At 37.0% G+C, this 21,541-nt stretch overlaps 1 protein-coding gene across 1 annotated transcript in view; it reads left to right on the top strand.

Annotated features, from left to right (window-relative positions):
* The first annotated feature begins 4,899 nt into the window (after window positions 1–4,899).
* LOC129948811 (UPF0047 protein YjbQ-like) overlaps window positions 4,900–21,541 on the top strand; it is an 86,924-nt gene continuing 70,282 nt past the window's right edge. The window contains exons 1-2 of the mRNA XM_056059864.1: window positions 4,900–6,921; window positions 16,633–17,258. Coding sequence (XP_055915839.1) covers window positions 17,081–17,258 — 178 coding nt within the window. The 5' untranslated portion in view covers window positions 4,900–6,921; window positions 16,633–17,080. The remainder of the gene's footprint in view (window positions 6,922–16,632; window positions 17,259–21,541) is intronic.

Below are 21,541 nucleotides of genomic sequence, written 5' to 3'. Positions count from 1 at the left end.
GAAATGTCTCATGCAGTAATTGAATTGTTTCACGGGCTGTATGACATGTGGCACCGTCTTGTTGAAACCACATATTGGACACATTATTATCATCCAATTTTGTCAGAAAGAACTGTGTAATCATGTCGCAATATCGAGCACCAGTAACAGTCACTGCTTAACCAGCATCATTTTCAAAAAAATATGGCCCAATTATGCCTCCAGCCCAAAATCCACACCATACAGTCACGCGTTGTGGATGCATTTGTTTTTCGACAATCACATGTGGGTTCTCCGAACCCCAAATGCGGCAATTTTGGCGATTGAAAAAGCCATCAAGATGAAAATGTGCTTCATCGCTTGGGATGATTTTGCTCGAAAAATCAGGGTCCATTTGTTGATGTTCAACAATCCATTCAACGAACTCTCTTCTCTGTCCATGGTCATTATTGTGTTAATTGAATTTTGTAAGCAGGAAGACACAGATCTTTGGTGAGTATACGCTGTAGAGAGGTTCTTGAAATTTGCAATTCTTGTCAACGACGTGGAATTGAGGTTCCTGGATTGTCAGCAACACTCTCACGCACTGCTTCGATATTCACATTTGAACGGCTTGTTTTTGGACGACCAGTGTGTTTGGCGTCTCCAACGGATCCAGTATCCATGAATTTTTTAATTAATCTCTTCACAGTTGACGAAGTTAAAACACTTTTCTGACCATATTTTGTATGAAATTTTCGAACTGCGCCGCCAAGCTTTCACTATTCTTGAAATATTCTTTAATAATGAAGACACGTTGTTCTATCGTGTAGCTGTCAAATTGCTTTTTTTTCAGGGTTGCCAACACTTCACTGCACAAATGGCGGCAAATTCAAATCTTGCGTTAATTTTGGGACACCCTTTATATTAATGCCTTGCCATCTATTTTTGATTGTTCTAGCATATCATTTGACTTAACTGAGATTTAAGATGCTTTGCATAAACTTAAACCTAAAAAAAATGCAGATATATTAGGATTTTTCCCTATTGTTTTTCGTCATTGTGCAAGTTCTCTTTCTGTTCCGCTATTACATATATTCAATAAATCTATTTCCAATGGTATTTTCCTGAATGAGTGGAAAGTCTCTATCATTGATCCAATTTTTAAATCTGTATCAAAAAACTTAGTAACGAACTATAGACCAATAACTAAGCTACCTGTTGTTCCAAAGCTTTTAGATTGCCTTGTCCAAGGTAAATTTAAATCTACCATAAAGCAAAATGTAAGTAAATATCAACATGGTTTTTGGAAAGGTAGGTCTACTAGTTCTAATCTAGTAGAATTCACAAATTTTGTCATTAATTCTCTAGACAATCGCAAACAAGTTCATGTGATAAATACAGACTTTGTAAAAGCCTTTAGTAGAGTTAACTTACACATACTCTGAAAAAAACTTCTAGCATATGGCTTCCATGGACCGCTACTTCAATGGCTTTCTTCATATTTACTTGGTCGAAAACAATATGTAAAGATCGGGACTTTTTCTCAAAAGTGATTAAAGTAACTTCTGGTGTTTCAGAAGGTAGTCATATGGGTCCCTTATTATTCTTACTTTTTATTAATGATCTTCCAAATGTTCTTAAAAATTCTCATTGCCTTATGTATGCGGATGACATAAAGTTCTTTTCTCGAATTTCTAAATGATTCAAAATGATCTAAATTAATTTATTGATTGGTGTAAGTCGAATGATCTGTTGTTAAATGTTGACAAGTGTGCTTATATGGCCTACAATAGAACTTTGTTAAATATTATTCCAAACTATTCATTAAATAATTTTCCGTTACAAGTTGTTGAAAAGTTCAAAGACTTGGGCGTTATATTTGATTTAAAATTTAAATTTAACTTACATATTAATTATATTGTATGCAAAGCAAATTCTTTACTTTTATTCATCGAAAGAAACTCATTGGAATTTAAGGACCCTTGCACCATTAAATCTTTATACTGCAGTATTGTGCATCCTGTTCTTGAATATAACTGTGTTGTTTGGAGCTCTACAACTGATTTTAATAAAAAGAGAATTGAAAATGTTTAAAAAAAAATTTCTCAGATTTGCTCTTCGAAATATTTTTGAAAACAATGTAGAAGGTTTCCATTATTCTTATAATTCGAAATGTCTTTTATTTGGAATACAAACTCTTGAGTCGAGAAGAAAAATGTATAGTGTCATGTTTATTGAAAAAATACCTCTGTATATTTTCCATTTCCTCCAACTGTTCCAAACCATATACTTCATTACCATAGCAAAAACAAGTATTCACGGTGGCATTGAAGACTTTGAATTTTGAGATTGGATCTACGAGTTTATTTGCGAAGAACTGGGACCACATTGTATTTATTGCAATTTTTGCAGCGGTTGTTTTTTCTTTTATAAAGGTTTGAATTTTAAGATTATATGTCATTGTATACCCAAGATACTTAAATTCATTAACGACCTCAATTATCTCACCATCTAAAGTCCAATTCCGCCCATAGCCAGTTGATCTATTTCGAGATCTAAAAACCATTATTTTGGATTTGGTGGTATTTATTCTAAGATCCCATAGATCACAAAACTGTTTCAGCTTGTTTATCTGGGGCTGTAGAGTAAGCGGACTGTCTGATAAAATCACTAGATCGTCAACATAAAACAAGACTTTTAGTGTAATATCCCCGAACTGAACTCCCAAAGGTATACTGTTTTCGACATCGTTCATATACAGTGCAAACATGATAGGGCTTAGAACACATGCTTGAGGGACACCTGCTTCACAACTAAATTCTTTAGATACTTTTCCACCATTCTGAACAGATGCTATCGTGTTTTCGAGAATTTTTTCGTAGACTCTGATAAATTTAGTAGATAGGCCAATTGCTGAGAGCTTATAGAGTAAGGACCTCCTATTAATAGTGTCAAAAGCCGCTTTTAAATCAACGAAAAAGGCATATAAGTTCTGTTTTTTATCAATAAAACGCCTAGCAGTGGTGCTGAGTACAAAAATTTGATCAGTAGCTGAAAGGTTGGCTCGAAAACCAGCTTGAAAGCAACTAATTATCTTATTATCTTCTAACCAGGTCGCAAGTCTAGTATAGAGTATTTGTGTAAACACTTTTCTTAATGAGTTAAGCACACCAATTCCTCTATAGTTCTCTGGCAAATCACGGTTACCTTTTTTAAAAATGGCTATAATTCGAGACAGACGAAAATTTTCAGACATTGTCTCTTCAATGAATATTCTATTGAAAAGTTCTAAGAGATATTCCAAAAACTCAGGAGTAGCATGTTTATAAAAGTCTACTGGGATCCCATCAGATCCAGGTGCTTTGTTATTTTTCATTTTTTTTAAAGCAACTACTAGCTCAACCATTGTAAGATTGGTGTCCAGTTCAGGAATAATGACATTAGGGAATGCAAAGCTTATTGTGTTTAGATTAGGGTCAGGCAGAAGTAGAGTTTCAAAACAATTAGCAAGTAGATTTTTATCAATTGTGAACAATACCCTCCTATTCCGCCCACTCAACACTTGTACTGTCTTCCAAAAAGATTTCGAGTCCTTGCATTCAACGAGCTTAGAAGCAGTGTTTTTTAAATAAATTTCTTTTTTGAGATTGCATAACCTTTTGTATTCTTGGTTTGATTGTAAATACAGTGCTTTAAAAAGTGCGCTATTTGTTTTTCTATATAGTTTTAAGAAAGCGAAAGATTTTCCCCTACTTTTTTTGCATTCTTCGTCGTACCATACAGACTAAAAGATATTTCTACGTTGGGAAGAAAGTTCTGCAGACTGTCTTATCACTGAAGAAACTATGTGAGTTATAGAATCTATAGAGTCAGATGTCACACTTGGCATCGCAACCAGCTGATGATTAAGTTTAATTTTATATCTATTTGCATGTCTTTCTTTCCATTTTAATTTATCATTTCCGGTTGTTTGTAGATTTACTAATAGATTCTAATTTGCAAAAGACAATTATAGGGAGATGAGACGAAAATTTAGCTGGATAGGTTTCAAAGTTATCAATTATACTTAGCCATTCACCTTTAATAAGACAGTAGTCTATTACAGAGCAACCCTGACCAGACACGAAAGTGAAGTTTCCGTTTGAGTCACTTTGAGATGTTCCATTTAAAACGAAAAAACCAAAGTCTTCAATCAATTCTAATAAAAGTTTCCCATTTTGATTTAGACAATTGTCAAAAGATTTTCTTTCGCTAGAAGAGTGGAAATTATTTAAGACCGAATTCTGATAGTCGATTATACGACCATTTAAATCTCCGATAATCATCATATTTTCACGATTGTAGATAGTTAAAAAGTTATAAAGCGCGTTATAATTTATGCTCCATTCATTATAATTTAAATAAATAGGTAAAATTTTAAAATGTTTTGTATCATAAGTAATAATATTATCAAAAACAGTGTGTTTTATGCCACACATTATACCACCACTAGCTCTACCATTATTATGTATTTATAAACTGAATTGTATCATACATGTACTTAATTTGAAATCTGTTGAATGTAAATTCGTAGATTGGTTACTTAAATAAACAAAAAAACACCGATTTTTTGACAGTTCCGTGGACTGTTCAGAGCTAAAAAAGCAGAAACACCAAACATACCGCTTTTTTATAGAAAAACATAACAAACAAACCTAAATCTATAACTTAGGAAAAATAAGTCTACACATTTAAACTAACCTCTGGTTCGTGGAAAAACTACATGAAATAAAATACTCTCCAATTACCTACCTGCAGCGAAAACATATTTCACCCTCAAAGTGTCATGGTAATTTCACCCCTCTCAATCTGCTACCCAATTTCATTATACCCACAGTGCTAGTGCAAATCAAGTGGTGTTAATAAGAAGTACAAGGGTAGGAAACGTGAAAAAAAATTATCTGCATCATTTTCCATCGGAATTACTCCCAGAACTTTGACAGAAATGAAAACAAATCAACACCAATTAAGAGTCTTCATCTTGAGTTTAAGTTCAATTCATAAAAATCGGTGAAAACCTCAAAAATAAAAACTCAATCCAATAATAGGTGGGAAAATAAAAAAGGAAATAAATTTGTATCTAATCGAAAGGATACATTCTGCCAAAGGGTTGATTGTGTGTGGTGTGTTGTGTTGTGGAGAATATCCGTGATTAAGTGTGGTGAATAATTTTAAACGAAGTGAAGAAAGTGAACGTAAACGACAAATCTAAATAATTTCAGGCAGCAGGAAAATAATAAGTCGGAAAAATCGAAAAATACTGCAACTAAGCGACACATTATGATGTTGTTAATTTGGTGTTAATAATATTTAACATGAAGTTGTTTTGAATTGAAGTTTGGTGCACCGTGCGTGCGTATACGTGCGAGTGTGTATGTGTATGTGAGAGTGTGTGTATTAGTAAAAAAGAGAACCTTTGAATGGCCAAGTTTCTTTCACCACTTCCTTCTGCCCCACCACCACCAACACCTGACATAAGCATCTTCAATTTTTATTCTCTCATTATCGTCTTCGCCACTATTATCACCACCACGACCACGACCACCACCCTCCCGAAGGACGTTATATATTATTGTTGTATTCGTATTGTGAATAGGTTTACCGCGGTGAAAAAGTTTCTTGGCCGTCCCATTGACATCCGTGGTCGTTCTTGTTCTCGTTCACGTTCTCGTTCTCGTTCGTAAGGCAAGTTCCCCCTCCCCCAAACTAGAGGGTATTCGTATTATCCGTCCCCATCATATAATCTTTCTTTATTTAACGAGTGCATCATTTGCAAGTTGATATAACTTCTTGCAGTGCATGGAAAATTCGCATCGTGTAAACTGTCCTGTCATCCTTTTGACATTTCTCTTTAGAAAAAACGGAACGAACGAAAAAATATACTTAGAAGGACATTCTGTCGCGATATGTTCTTTGAAAATGAACACACAAAAATCAATCGAAGTGTAATAAGTAGATACAAACTTATTTAATAAATATTATACTTACAAGATTCCTTGGTGCCTTAATAAATAAATAAAGTACGTTACGGCTAAGTAGCTTGCTAAAATTATCGTTTACCTAAAAAAAAGAAAAGAAAAACATCGTCCTTTTATTTCTTTTGTTATAAGTGCAAACGATGGATATGGATACGCATAATTTACACTTTCTACCATCTCACAATTAGTGTAGCCCCTCGAAAACATACCTAAAACTGTTGTTCGTGAAAAGTTTTGGGTGAAAAATTTAATTCATAAAATAGTGTTACATACTGCAGTTAGCGGTAGATAAAAAATATATCCTATTTCCCTTGTGGAATACCAGCAGAAGAGTGTGAGTAGTGTGAGTGGGAGTGTTAGAAAAAAAGAAAAATCTCAAAACGGAAGAAATAGTCCTTTTTTTCCTTCTTCCTGTGTTGAATTTCTTTTTTTGAAATTCCACCTCGTTCCGTTCTCTGTTATATGCCCACTCGAGTGAAAACTTAAACCAAATCATTTCGCCTTCACTGTGCGAGGTGAATTTGTTTTTGTAAGCACAGAAGACACAAGACAGAAAAGAAAAGGAGAGAATGAAAGAATACACGATAGAAATCCATGAAGAAGAAAAGCAATAAAGTGAATGGGCATCTGTCAAAAAAATTTGTATGTCAGTCGGTCGAATTTACGGATAATCGGTTTTTTAATTCGCTTTTGCATGAAAATTTTATTTGATTGAAAATTGAAAAATACAAATTGCAAATGTTCGTTTATTCTTTACAATAAGTGTGTCTGTGTATGTTTTTCGGAGCATCTAACGGAATAAATTGCGAAATCAAAATATAATTTACAATCCGAATCCAGCCCAGCTCCAGCAGCGAAAAGCAAAAAAGCAAAAAGGAAACCAGTGTGTCACGTCATATCGACAAAGAGAACAACTGTGTGTTTTTTCCTTTCCCAAAAACAGGTGCAGCTATGTTTTTTGAAAAATGTTTTTCATTTGCACAAGTGTACCTTATTTTAAATACATTTAATTAAAACCATTACAATATTCCTTCCTTGCAAGGGATTCAAAATAACTCCAAACTGATGGACAAAATATTTTACTTTGAGATTAAATAAGAAATAAAAAAGGAAAAACAAATTCGCTTCTGTTCGCATACATATCGATAGTTACGTAGGTCATGAAAAAATGGCTTTACCTAAACTTTATTTATTTAAATTATTTTTTGGATTAATTTAGCGTGGAGTTATGGAGAATATGGGCATTTTTTTAAGTTCTTAGTCGTGCTTTTTTCTTACGTTCTCAAACCTATTTTTTTTTGGATTTCTGAGAAAATACGATATCCTGACGTTTATAGGTCAGTGCGGTCATAACAAAAAAGAAATAAAATGAAGGATTTTGTACTATTTTTGTGTTGTGTTGGACAAATATATGTACAGCTATGCCCAAAATAATAAGAACACTCAACACCATTGTCTACTTTTTTTAAATTTGATGTTACGTTTGTTTTGTGATGAATAAAATGTTATTATATTTTTAGAAGATAGTTTATTATGTTAACTTTAAATTCCAACCGTTATTTCAGGGTATTGTCAATTTATTTACTTTGGTCAACCGAAAATTATTAATTTAATATAAAAAAACTGGTCATACAATTAAGAACACTTTGACAAAATAGTAAATAAATACCGTTTAAATAATTCAATTCAACATTTGTTTCCATTAATTACTTACTTACTTAATAAGGCGCTACAGTCCGGGTCGGACCTGTCCCTCAACCAACATGCGTCTGCAGCTAGCTAGCTGTCTCCAATTTCTCTCGCCAAATTGGTTGAGGTCCTCTCCCACCTGGGTGCGCCACTTGAGTCGCGGTCTATTGATGTCCATTCGCTCTACTTGACAAAGCTATCTAAGTCTTTGGACTTCTATTCTTTTAACCAGGTCAGTGTGGCTGTAGAGCCGGCACAGTTGGTAGTCGTATCTTTCCTAAACTCCATCTATGTATGCAGACAAAAAGAAAAATCACCCAAAGAATTTGTCGCTCGAAGAAACTTAACACGCTCTCATCTTTCTTTGGCAGGGTCCAAGACTCATCGCAATGAATGAGAACCGGGATGATAAATGACTTATAGATGGTCAGGAAGGACTTTACTACTCAATAGCGTTCTAAGTCCAAAGAAACAGCGATTTGCAAGTGTTTTTATTCTTCGTTTGATTTCAGCGCTGGTGTCGTTGTCTGTGTTTATAGCGGTACCTAGGTAGACAAAATCCTTAACTACCTCAACGTTATAGCTATCAATGGTGACGCCTAGACAGCATATACTTGGTCTGTAGTACCCGTAGCATGATGGTTAATGCGTTGGACTGTCGTGCCAGAGGTCGGGTTCAATTCCTGCCTGTGCCCTTTAACGGGTACTGCCTCTTGCGAGGAATTGACAAATCCTCATAAGAGTTATTCCTTTCATGAAATGAAAAGTGCTTTCCGTTCGGATTCGGCTTAAAACTGTAGGTCCCCTATCCCTGATATCATTACTCGCACACAAGAATGGTTGAGAGTTGTAAGTCACGGAGCCCTAGTTCTCAACGGACTGTTGCGCCACCTAACCAATATATTTATTTATATACTTGGTCTTGCCCTCATTGACCACTAAACCCATCTTCTCCGTTTCTGTCGCAATCCTCAAAAACTCGACACTGACATCACGCTTTGAAATTGAATGGACCTTTGGAAGAGTGTGCCTCTAGTGTTGAAGGTGGAGTTTTGCACAATTCTTTCAAGTACGATGTTAAAGAACCTGTTGACGAAAGTGCATAGCCTTGTTTTACATCAAATTCATCGGTGATATCTTTTCCGATATCGATAGAGCTGGGTGCATACTTCATTTTCATTAAGTACAAACGGTCGAATATTCCCTTTATCATAAAGAGTTCACTATGGTTGCTTTCCTTGACATCGAAGGTACAACATCTGTACAACATCTCTAAATGTAGAGAATTCGCTTCGGGAGTTAATTCATTTAATGCTTACTAGCAGAATGATTAACTCAAAACTGGGCAACTCTTCTGGTAGACGACTCGTTAGTAGAGGGACGCCGCAAGGTGGTGTTATATCCCCTCTCCTCTGGATATGGAGGGTTTCAGAGTAATAGCCTATGCAGACGACGTTGCTATAGCAGTTTCAGGAAAGCGCCTTATCACCCTAAAAGAACTCTTACAAAATGCTTTAGACAGACTACACAAAACCGATTTGGTCTTATTTTCGACGAGATACAAAATTCCATTTGTCAACCCTCCCTATATTAAAGGAATCCAATTAGAATTCTCAGACGAGGCTAAATACCTGGGTCTTGTCTTAGATAAAAAACTAAATTGGAAACGCAACGTACAGGAAAGGGTCAAAAAAGCTACTGTAGGTCTCTTTTCTTGCAAAAAAGCTATTGGTAGTAAATGGGGCTTACAACCCAGAATCTCGTATTGGCTATACACATCGGTAATCAGACCGATTTTAACGTACGGTGTGGCAGTATGGTGGACTGCTTTAGAGAAAGGTATAAACAGGGATAAGTTAAATAAAGTCCAACGTTCAGCTTGTTTGTGTATAAGCGGATCGCTTCGCACGACTCCATCTGCGGCACCGGGCAGCTCTTGAGTCTTGACATATTTAGCAAACAAATAGCTGCAAGCTCTGCCATTCGCTTCAAAGCTTCGTCGCAGTGGACTAACAACAACATTGGCCACTCCGTAATTCTTAGGTATTTAGAATCGATTCCAAAGCACACAGACTGCACCATCCCTCAACCGCAATTCGACAGAAAATTCCAGATTTCTATACCTTTCAGATCTTTTTGGGAGGATAGGACATTCTTGGAAGATGAATCAATCCATTTTTACACAGATGGGTGAGAAACAAAAGAAGGGGTTGGTGGAGGTGTATACTCCGCACGACTGAATTTAAGTCTCTCATTCCGCCTTCTTAATCATTGCGTGTTCCAGGCGGAACTTTTGGCGACAAAAGAAGTCTTGTCCTGGCTTAAAGCAAACGTGATATCAACATCTGATATCCGTATTTTCTCTGATAGCCAGGCCGCTATCTGGACTCTGTCTCTACAAACTCTATAACAGTCCACAACTGTCGATCATCTCTAATGGAGATGGTACAAAAGTTTAATCTTCAACTTTGCTGGGTGCCGGGCCATAGAGACATTCTAGGTAAATATAAGGCAGATGAACTCGCCAAGAACGGTACAGTACAACCCATCCTACCACGTTTGGCACGTTCTGGCATACCAATCGCTTCTTGTAAATTGTTTCTAATGCAGGACGCTGTGAGGAGGACAGGCACCAGGTGAAACAACATCACCACGTGGCAAGTAACAAAGAACATCTGGCCAACACTGGATTTAAAACGTTCAAGGTGCTTGCTCTCTCTAAGCAGATCGCATATAAGCTCGATAATAGGTGTCATAACCGAACACTGTCTAATAGGAAAGCACGCCACGAGACGAAGCGTATGGACGAGGAAGAGGAAGAAACAGTTCTTCATCTTCTCTGCAAATACATTGCTCTGGCTCGAAAACGCAAGAATTACCTAGGAGAATTCTTCTTTAAGCATAATCAGCCTCTCACGTTTCGTAAAGGACTCAAACTGGTTCCATTGAGCTTAGGAGGAACCCTAAAGATTTATATGGTATCACAATGGGCCATTAAACTGGGCTAAGCGTGTCCGTTTCCATCTTGGATAGCCACTATAACCTAACCTAACCAAAACGGATGAGTTTGACAGGGATGTCAAAACTAGACATTGCTCTGTAGGAATTTTCCCTATAGATGCGGCTTTAAAATCGATAAAGAGGTGGTGGGTATCGATTTGAAGTTCCTGTGTTTTTTCCAAGATATGTCGTAAAGTGAATATTTGGTCAATGATGAACTTTCCTGGTGTGAAGCCACATTGATAGGGACCTATCAGGCTGTTGACGAACGGCTTCAGACGTTCACATAATACTTCTTTACAATACAGACTAATGCCTCTGTACTTGGCGAAATTTAGGGGGTCACCTTTCTTGTGTATTGGGCAAACTATCCTGAGATTCCACTTATGAGGTATGCTTTCTTCCGACAATATTTTTTAGATGAGTTGGGCATGCTTTCTTCCGACCATATTTTTTAGATGAGTTCGCATGGTATCTACCAGCTCCAGCAGCTTTATTGGACTTGAGTTTAGATATAGCTCTATTCACTTAGTCGAGGTCGTGTGGGCGGAATTGTTTATCTCCGTCGCCTAGGTTGAGTGGTTCTATCTCCTTTACAGCGGAATTCGATTCGTCATTACCATTTGGAAAATTTAGGAACCTCATTCGTGCTGTGACATCCCTCTATTCCCTCCATTGCACGCTTGTCATGCTCCCTTCTTCCATCTACGAAGCCCGCAGCGAAATCGATCAACCTGAATCCGTTGTCGGAGGTGGTGTCGCGCAGGCTGTATCTCTCTCGACTGTGACCCCAAAAATGTCCTCTCTTTTTAGAAAGTTAGTTAGCTTGGCGTGAATATCTTCACGGACAATTTTAATGTAATAGCCAGGGCACTGCTTTGGTATATTTCAGGTGGGATTGAATACCAAACTTCTACAAATCCGATTTGTTTGATGAATGCCGCTTTCTTATTTCAATTTTAAAGTTAGTTCGACAAGTTTTCAATCAACATTAATTCCGTTTTCTTCAAATCATTTTTTTGTTACTTTTGCCGAGTGCTTGGGATCGTTATGCAGTTGGAATGGCTACTTTAAGAGTATATTTTTTTCAACCCATGGAAGCCTTGTATCTCTTAAAACCCCAACATAAGTTTCTTTGGTAATTATTTCCATCAATCAGAAATACTGGACCTATTCGACCTATTCCCCACCAAGAAAAACAACCTCATATCATCAGACTTCCACCTCTTTGTTCCACATTGGGCTTGTTGTATCGTGGATTGTACGCTTCACCTTTTGGGCGACGAACGCAATGTTGTCCATTCATTCCAAATAGTTTGATTTTTGTTTCGTCACTCCAAAACACATTTCGCTATTGTTTTACCTCTTTCATTCAATGGATCATAGGGCATGTGAAACATTTTGTCAAAAGCCAGGAGGTTCTTCATATGACCTGCATTAAATAAAGATATGCACCTTGGCGATCGATCTGGTAATTTTGACTCAAGCAAAACTCTCCGGATGGTTGTAAAACTTATTGCCTTAGGTTTTCCTACCAACGCCATTTGGTCTATTTCTGACATTTTTGATTGGCAACCTCTAGCTTCAATAGTTTTTCTTGGTCGTAACTCTTAAAAAACCATTGTAGAGGAGAATTTGACTATTCTGGCAATGCTCCGACCTGCTCATGCATATAACTAAAAAGAAACAACACTTATCTTACAACGATTTTTGTTAACTTCTCTAAAATGAAAGCGTTGCTTTTTGTTGTTTCATTCAAACGTTGTAGCTGTTCTTATTATTTTGGCCAAAGCTGTAGATACAGTGATTCTAAGAAATTCATCATTGAGAAAATAATTTGAAAAAGGAATTGAATTTGAATTTGAATTTTGAACTAGTGTAATCTGGGTATGAATTGATCTTTGTGGGGCAATAAGGTGAGCCGGTCATGGGTTAAGTTAACATTGTTGTGTGTTTGAATTATAAAAGGCTGTACCTATGTAGTTTCATAGTAATATACAGTGTCGTACAAAACAATAGCACTTAATATCATTAGGTTACAATTTCAATTAATGTTTTTAAGTCATCTTAGGTTACCTTAGCTCTTGAATTACAAAAAATATATACAGTGATGTAATAAATAATAGAAACATGCTACGTCTTCATTCCTTGTCAAACATAAGAAGGTATTTGTGAAGAGTTTGAAAATAAAAACTATACACATAGATTTTTAAAAATATAATGATGATAAAAAGTAGAACTGTGTTCTGGAAAAAATAATAGAAACAAAATTAGAATGGTACTCTTTTTGTAGCGAGAAAGTAACTGAATGCTTAAAGTATTTGAAATTGTTTTAGTATTTTCTAGTGGCACCCTAAATGGGTATGGAGTATCATTCACTTTAAATTTTCGATCACAACTCGTCTTTGTTTTTAGATCTACAATCTCCGATTCTTTGCTTTACGATAACGCATGAGCACTCAATGGGGTTTATTTGACACATGTCTAAACGGGTATGGAGTACCATTTACTTTAAATTTTCACAACTCGTCTTTATTTTTAGATCTACAATCTCAGATCCTTTGCTTTAGGATACCCCATAAGCACATAATGGGGTTTATAACATAACATAACATTAATTTTGTTTTGTTGTAAGTATTTTTTAACCAATTTGGAGGAATGCTTGGGGTCATAAGCCTGCATGAACTCCCACTTAATTGGCACCTCCTCTTCAGTTAATGATTGCATGACTGATGCTCATGTTCTGCATTTCCCTAATTTCCACAGTTCTACAATTCGCTATTTTGAATTGAATTTTCGAACATGCAAATGGATGTTCTGTATTTCGCAAATCACATTTTGTATTTCGGTGAATTGATCTTTGATAGCTTCCTCCTGCTAGGAATCGGAGGGTTGCAGCAACTTTTTGAATTAAAGGAATCATTGAAGGTACTATATATCCTGGTAACAAGAGGAGATCGAGGAATCGAATCGAATTAAGATTTCAATTCAGGTATATCGTGGCACTGAATCGAGGAGTCGAATTCAAATGGAATCGAAATGGCATTTGGGTTTTATTTGTGTGCGTACTACTACGTGAACAACTTTCAAATAAATTTCAAATTTTATAACAATGCAACACAAAGACAAATTTTCGATTCGATTCACCTCTTTCAGTGGGGTTGGATCGAGTAATCCTATTTCAATCCGATGCAGGTCTATACGGCGCTAAATCCAGGTTCAATTCGGTTCTATTTCCCCTAGAACACACATAAAAGCGTCTTTGCTTAATCTAAAATTACAATGAAAGCTTAAAAGGGGAAATCAAGAATTTACTTTATTCATCAGAACAATTCTACATTATTTTTACACACTTACATTGTGTCAGTTAAATCCAATATATTTGATTTGTCTCGCAAAATTCGTCTTCTTATTTTTTCTCTAAAAGATTTTTGTATACCTTTAATATGCCAAAGACACAGTGTGAGCATTAGGAAAAGAGGGAAGGGTTGGAAAGGAGGTGTCGGTGTACATTGGTTTTGAATTTCTGAACATTGCAATGACAGGAAAAGATAGAGCGTGGCAAGGCGTTCCACATTCGCGTAGTACGGCTAAGAAAAAGAATCTTTGTACTTCATAGTACGGCCGAAGTTGGGCTCAAGGGTAAACTGATGGGCATTCCTAGAAGCGCGGGTATTAGGTTAAATTGTTTAAGGGGAGGAATGCAACTGGCTATTTTACTAGAGCATAGTATGTTAAAGAAACCTTGCCAATGATATTGCATCTATCTTCAAAACAGCAAACATTTTACTTCAGAAACAAAAAATAAAAATGGTTGATCCTTCAGTTCTGACAGTAATTTCGAAGTTTTCGAAATCGATCAAATGGAAGAACATGCAATTTCATTGCACGTGAAATTGAAAATTGATTTCAATTCACTTTCGATCGAAATTCGGAACATGGGCTTGAATTTAAGATGTGGACATAATCCACAACGCACATATTATGTTGGTTCAACAAAATATTGGACCTACACTAGACCAAAAATACTCCATTTACCCAAATGTCAGTCTAAGATTCCCATCTTGTTAAATGGAGTATTTTTGAACTAGACCCTGAAAAGCGCCTCCAAATTATTATATTCCACCACTGCGTTTCACTGTCTTCTTTATGTATTTTGGGTTACATTCCTTGTTCTTTAGCCTTCTTACAATACATTTTTCCATCGGAACCAAAAAAATTGATCTTCATTTCATTCGACTACAAAACGTTATTGCAATCAAACCGATGCATGTGTTTGAGTAGTACCCGTGGCATGATGGTTAGTGCGTTGGAATGTCATGCCAAATGTCTTGGGTTCCCTATGCCATCTAAAGTTTTTTCTCGGGTACTCCCTTTTGCAAGGAAATGACAAATTCTCCAAGAGTAATTCTTGTCATGAAAAGTGCTTTCTCAAATTAGCCGTTCGGATTTTGGCTTAAAACTGTAGGTCCCCTCCATTTCTGGCAACAGTACTCGCATACAGGAATAGTTGAGAGCTCTTAGTCACTAGGCCCTAGTTCACAACGGACTGTTGCGCCACCCAATTTATTTATTTATTTATGTGTTTGTTTGCAAACCAAGTCTCTATGTAATGTTTTTCTTGCTCAAAAACGGCTTTTTTCATGGGCTTTCCCCAGGAAGACTTTCTTCTATTAGGAGGTTTTATATTGTTCTAGATGTCACCGGTCCGTTTAATTAATTCTTGAGTTCTCTCAAAGAAAGAAATGGTTTTTTCTTACATATTATTACCAATAATGTATCAAAATGCGAAGAGTTTATCTTTTTCTTCATGTTGTTTCCTCTCTTGGGCTTCAATGTAGAGCTTTAAGTACTTTTTTCTTTAAACAGTTTAAGATTTTCATAATTTCTACAATCGTTCTTCTAGTTTGTCTTTATTTTTCCATCACTTCGCGTTTAAAATGAGCATACTGTAATCCACGACCCTTAGCACCTCTACCTGTTATTTAAAACAGGAAATCTCAATAAGAATAACTATCAAGGCCGATAAAAGGTGAAACCTTCTTGAAACATGCGGCACTACAAGAAAGATCTGGCCCTGATTTAACAAACAAAGAACCTAAAGAATTGTGCAGCTACACAAGGGATCACTTCGATCTCTTGTAAGCATAATCATCGGACATAAACTGTAAGGTTATCATCTGAAAAAGATGAGAATCAGTTCAGGTGATCTATCCAGAGGATCCGGTGACGAGGAGGTGCATGAAGACACTCCGCACTTTCTGTGTCACTGTCCCGCACTCTCCCATCAAAGGAAGAAACTGCTTGGCAACGAAATCTTCGGGCATTTAGAAGAACTCTTTAGTACGCCAGGTACGAACATTCTGAACTTCGTCAAAGCCTCTGAATGGCTTGGCTAACTGAACACATAGGTTGTTCTAATTAGCTTGGGTAGCAATACTCACGGGTATCACAATGATCTGTATTGATTTAAGTGTGAAGGTAAAGACATCAACTGCCAGCCCTTCAACCTAATCTAACCTAACGACCCATATAAATACATTTAAGACACAAAACCACTGTAAAAATTTGACCATGTTTAGAAACACATTTATTGATACAAAAACATAGAATCAGTGATACAATCAGCGATGTCCTTTAGATCGAAACATTAAATTTATTATGGGTTATGATCCGCAGGACGTCTCATGGCGTCTGAAATCCTGCTGAAGATGTACATATATTTTTCTAGTGAAGTCGTCTTCCAACCCAACTATGAACCCAACTATGAAAATGAACTTAACTTATTCGTTCAAGACGGCTTTTCTTTTTTTTCGTTAAAGAAATAATTAATAACAATAATTTTTTTTAATCTCAAAGTAATTAACTCATATTATTTTAAAATAAGAGTTTTATGCATGATTATTTTTTGATATTAATTCGTTTATGTTCACAAAATTAAAAGATTGATAATATTATTTTACAGAATATAAATTGAGCATTTGAAAAATAAAAGAAAAAATCAAGTGAAGAGAAGAAAATAAATTTCGAAAAAAGTGTAAATTGATATCAAGACGGCAAATTCAAATAAAACCCCACCATTACCATCATCATTACCATTAAAAATAGCAAAAGACTTAACACCAAGGGAATCACCAGGAAATCAAGGGGAATCGAAGAAGAACTCCCTCACAACGGCGTGTGGCATTTATGATCCAGCGGCGATCACGGAAACGACGGCGACGACGAATACGAAAACGGCGGCGAAATCCAACAATAAGATCAATAAAAGGCCATCAGGAGGCATTATAATACCAAGTTCCACAACAGTAGTAGCAACAGGAAAATCAACATCCACTACCACCACGAAGACGAAGAGGATCCCCACTAGCACCACCCTCAGTAGCTGTCACAATAGTAGTTCGACAAGTACAATGGCTTCGTCGAATCACCGTGGCGGTGGAGGCGGCGCTATTCAAATTGGATCTGCTTGGTTTCAACGTAAAATCAATTTGCGTCCTCAACATCGTGGTGTTCATTTAGTAACCGAAGAAATTCTCAGACAGATGCCAGAATTGGGTCAGTTTTCTGTCGGACTGTGTCATGTGCAAAGTAAGTAAATAATATTCATTTTTACAATATTAAATTCATTACGTTATTGAAATCAACAGTTATTTGTGGATTATACTTTTGAAGCTTTAATTTATATCGAAAAATTTCTTCTTCATATTGAGCAATTTCATAAAGCTGATTTTAAAACTGTTGATAAGTTAAAACCACTTTCGTCTTAATAAAACCAGTTGTTTAGGTTTGAACGTTTGTAGCTTGTGTATTAAAAATATATGAATGTAATGAGAGATAGAGAGAGACAGAGGTGAATTAAGGTAGTAAGGATTCACTAAAATCAGAAGTGAATACAATAAAATAATAATCTTGTAAGGATCATTAAGAGTGGTCAATATTAAGAGAATAACCAAACAGTTGCCCTGTGACAATGAAATGGTTTTTGGTGTTTAAGTCGTGGGTTATGGGTTCTTATAGCCGAGTAACGGTAGTTTTTTTTTAACGTGCTCGTTTAAATGGAAATGAGCCTCGTCGCTACGAAAACGCTCCAATATCGTCTTACAAAAATGTTTGCATGAAACAAAACATTGTAGTGGCTGCAAGGAAAAAATTGAAAGATTAGCATATTTTTCATGCTGTTTTATTTGGGAAATAAATCAAAATATACACTAATACTGGTGGCGTTCTCAAATTCCATTCTTCGGACGATTCAGTTTCCAAAACAGAAGAGTTCTGTTCTTCTTGGTCAGTCAGTCCAACGGAATGGTTTCAGAAGACTTCTGGGCTCTTCCGAAGGTTTTCTGGACGACCAAGGGAAAGCCACCTGCAAAATAAAAAAATTTTTAATTGGCAAAACCATTAAGTAAAAATACAAAATACTTAGCTTCGGCGTGGGAGGTTCCTTCTTTCCGTGCTGGAGTTCGCCGTCTGGGTGGTTTGTGTTTTTTTTTGCATCCTTCTTCCTGGTTTCTACGTTTTTATGTTTTTTTTAAATGTTTTTTTGATGTTTTTTGTCCGATATTTACTCGGGAATAAACATTAATATAACGCGCGAATATGAGAAACGTGTTGCAATTTGCAAATAAACAATTTATAATTTTGGTTCTGTCAAAGTTAAATGAAAAAGTTGACAGATGACAGCTCACTTCGTATCCCACTGTAGCAAGGGATATTTTTGCTTATCCAAGACACGACCCAGGATAGAAGAAGTGGGGTTGTTATTTACTGGCCAGATTTGAATATTTACGAGAAAGACCGTTGCGCTTCTCAGCCGATAGTGCGGGCCAATAGTAATAAAGAATTGTTACATAATAATGATGAGGTGATGGGCTAGGTTGAAAGGTATAGTAGATCGCACGGTAGATCGACAGTTTTTACCATCTTCATCGGTGCGATCAATAATAGGCCAAAGCTAGCAAATCACTAGTCAAGTGAAAGGTAGTGAGGGCGGTCATTGTGCTGCATGGAACTTATTAACGAATAGTTTGTGCCGGTTCAACAATAAAAAGATCGAAATTGTGTTCGCGGTTACAAAAACCGAAGAATAGCTTGGTTCCATATTTGTTTTATTTATCTAACCTAAAGGTGCGTAAAGGTGAGTGCGAAAAGAATGCCAAATAAGTGCGAGTTAGTGATTTTTCTTTGTTTTTGATAAAATTAGGGTGAATTTTTGGGTGGACGCAATCAACGTAGAACCGAAAAACGAAACACGGTCGGCCGCATAAATTGGTGCCTAGCTGTTGGAGGGAGGGCCAAAAAAAGCCCCGAAGTTAAATCTGACCCGTGAAGCATCCGGGTCCACAAGTAACCCTATCTTATTAAAAAAAGAAATCATATTGGTAGTACCTATAGTGACTAATTGGGCAGCTCAAATAAGCCTTTTCGAACACTCTGAGCGCCCCGAAAATTCACCCGCGCTGCGGATTTTTGCCTCCGCCGAAAAAGAATTTAGTATACGCACGCAGACAAAAGATTCATTATTGCTCAAGAAAACAGAAGTGCCGTCCGATAGTCCGTAGTGAAGCCCCGGCGGGCGTTTTACATATCACCGGCAGGCAGGACGCGCCAGCGCACGCCTGGAAGAACGACGTTTTTGTTTGATCATCTCCATTACCATGGCTACTTATTTAAATAATTATAATTAATTCATTTATTTATTCAAAACTTTACTTATTTATTACCTTTTTTTTTATTATATTCTTCAATTATTTACTTAATATTCAACCCTTATTCCTTTTTTTTTGTTGTTATAATTTTTCTTGTTTGATAGTAATTCTCACTGTGGTTTTGTTTTCTTAAACTTAGTTCAGAATTTTTTTTTGTCTCAATTGAATTTTCATTTCGACTTGCCATAGGGAGTGTTTGTTAACGTGGGGTAGGTTTCAATAATTCAAAGCAGCGCGACGGCGACGACGTCGACGACAGCGCGCGCTTAACGCAACATTTTGCTCGTCCCCTCGTATACACCCGCATAAGAGCTCTGTGTAGGTAGAAACGGCGGATCGTAAGTCAAGCTTTTATTGGGGAATAGTAAGACCCCACTTTATTGAACCGACTCTTAGGTAGAGGTTGAGATATATATTTCATTCTTTTTTTAATTAGAGTAAATTTATTAGCATTAAAATTATTTCTAGTTAAGTTAGTTTTTTTGTTAGTACGATTTTGTTAGAGTCAACTATTCTGTTTTCTTGGATGTTTTTTTTTCTGAAGAAATAAATCGAATATTAATCACAAATTGATAGAATGTCTATTCAGCTTCGATTCTGTTCCTTTTTCTTTGTTCATGAGTGAGATATTTGTTATCATGAAGTGGTGAGTCAATTGGAAGGAGGTGCGGTAAGGTAAGCGGGTTTTCGAAAAGGGGTAGGATGTGAGTCCACCACTGACTTGTCTCCAGATTTGGGGAATCCGAGATTCCGGCCGAATGGATTCCAGGTTGGGAGGGAACAGGCCAAACCGTGACGTCATCAACGGCGTCCGAGGAAAGCGAACCAGTGGTGGTGGTGTATCACTATTTTTGAAATCTAGTATACTATAAAGGCATGATCTATGTTTTTGAAAAGAGGTGAGGTCCAGCTACGGTGGCAAGACCCCCCCCATCCGACGAGTATAGCTGAGCAACGCAAGCATGCCGCAGCTACCGTAGCGGACATTCCTTCCCTTCCCCGATTCCGCCCAAGTCCTTCTCCTGGAGATTCCTTCCTCGCCCGTCCCTCTCCTACCCATACCCTCCCTATTGCCTCGTTTCAACATGTAACTTTCTTTGAGTTCTTGAACTATTTAATCCTTTAAATATATATACATATGTTATTGGGCTGCAAGTACAGCAGCACTTTAACTCCTCCTGAATCATATGGCAGCAACAAGATCCTTCCACCTATCCCGATTCACCGCAACTGACCTCAGCTGTGGCCACGATTTAATACCTTGAGACCGAGCCTCCTTCAAAACTGATGACCTCCAAGTTGTATTTGGTCTTCCAACGCGTCTATTACCCTGGAGATTAAATAAGACGGATTGTTTTGCTAAATTGTCGTCCGGTTTCCTCAGTTTATGGCCTATCCAACGCCATTTCCGTTGCGTAGAGCGCAAACAATGGTTAACAAAAGCTTGTAGTCTGCTAGAGATGTTACAGAAACATATAACAGCACTGATTTGACGTTGGATTCGAAGAGTTTCAACTTGGTGCGTAGCGAAATTTTGCTAGAGTTCCACACAGGAGAAAGGATTCAATCGAGAGCTATAAAACTTCCCAGATATTTAAACTGCTCGACCTCCTTTATGGTCCCTTGCCTTAGAATAACTTGTGTGCTTTGGCCCGTGGTCATTACTTTGGTTTTATTTGTGTTAATCCTTAAGCCAGCCACCTCTCCATTTAATTGCAGTGAATGACACATCTGATTTAAGCCTGCCGTGTTGTTAGCCATGAGACATATATCGTCAGCATAATCTATGTGGCTAAGCTTGTCAAAAAGACTCCATTTGATACCGTGTCTCACATTTTGTACCCTCCTTGGCAGTCCATCGTCAATCGATAGCAAAAACAGATTTGGTGAAAAGACAAGCTGTCCATTGTGCAACACAAAACACCTTGCGTTGTATTACGATTCTTTAATAACAGCGACAATTTCCTCAGGGATTCCTCGCGCAATAAGCGATCTCCAGATGCATTCACGATTTACCCGATTAAACACCTTCTCAAAAGCTACAAACATTAGGTACAGCGGTGATTGGTACTCAGATGATTGTTCGAGTATGATTCGCAAGGTGTGGAGGTCGTCGACGCACGATCGGCCACTGCGAAACCCCGCTTGGTGTCTATTGAGGGTAGA

The sequence above is a fragment of the Eupeodes corollae genome, chromosome 3 (genome assembly GCF_945859685.1).
Source record: "Eupeodes corollae chromosome 3, idEupCoro1.1, whole genome shotgun sequence".
Lineage (NCBI taxonomy): Eukaryota > Metazoa > Arthropoda > Insecta > Diptera > Syrphidae > Eupeodes > Eupeodes corollae.
Note: the sequence above shows the minus strand (reverse complement) of the source record. Positions and strands in the feature narration are given on the sequence as shown.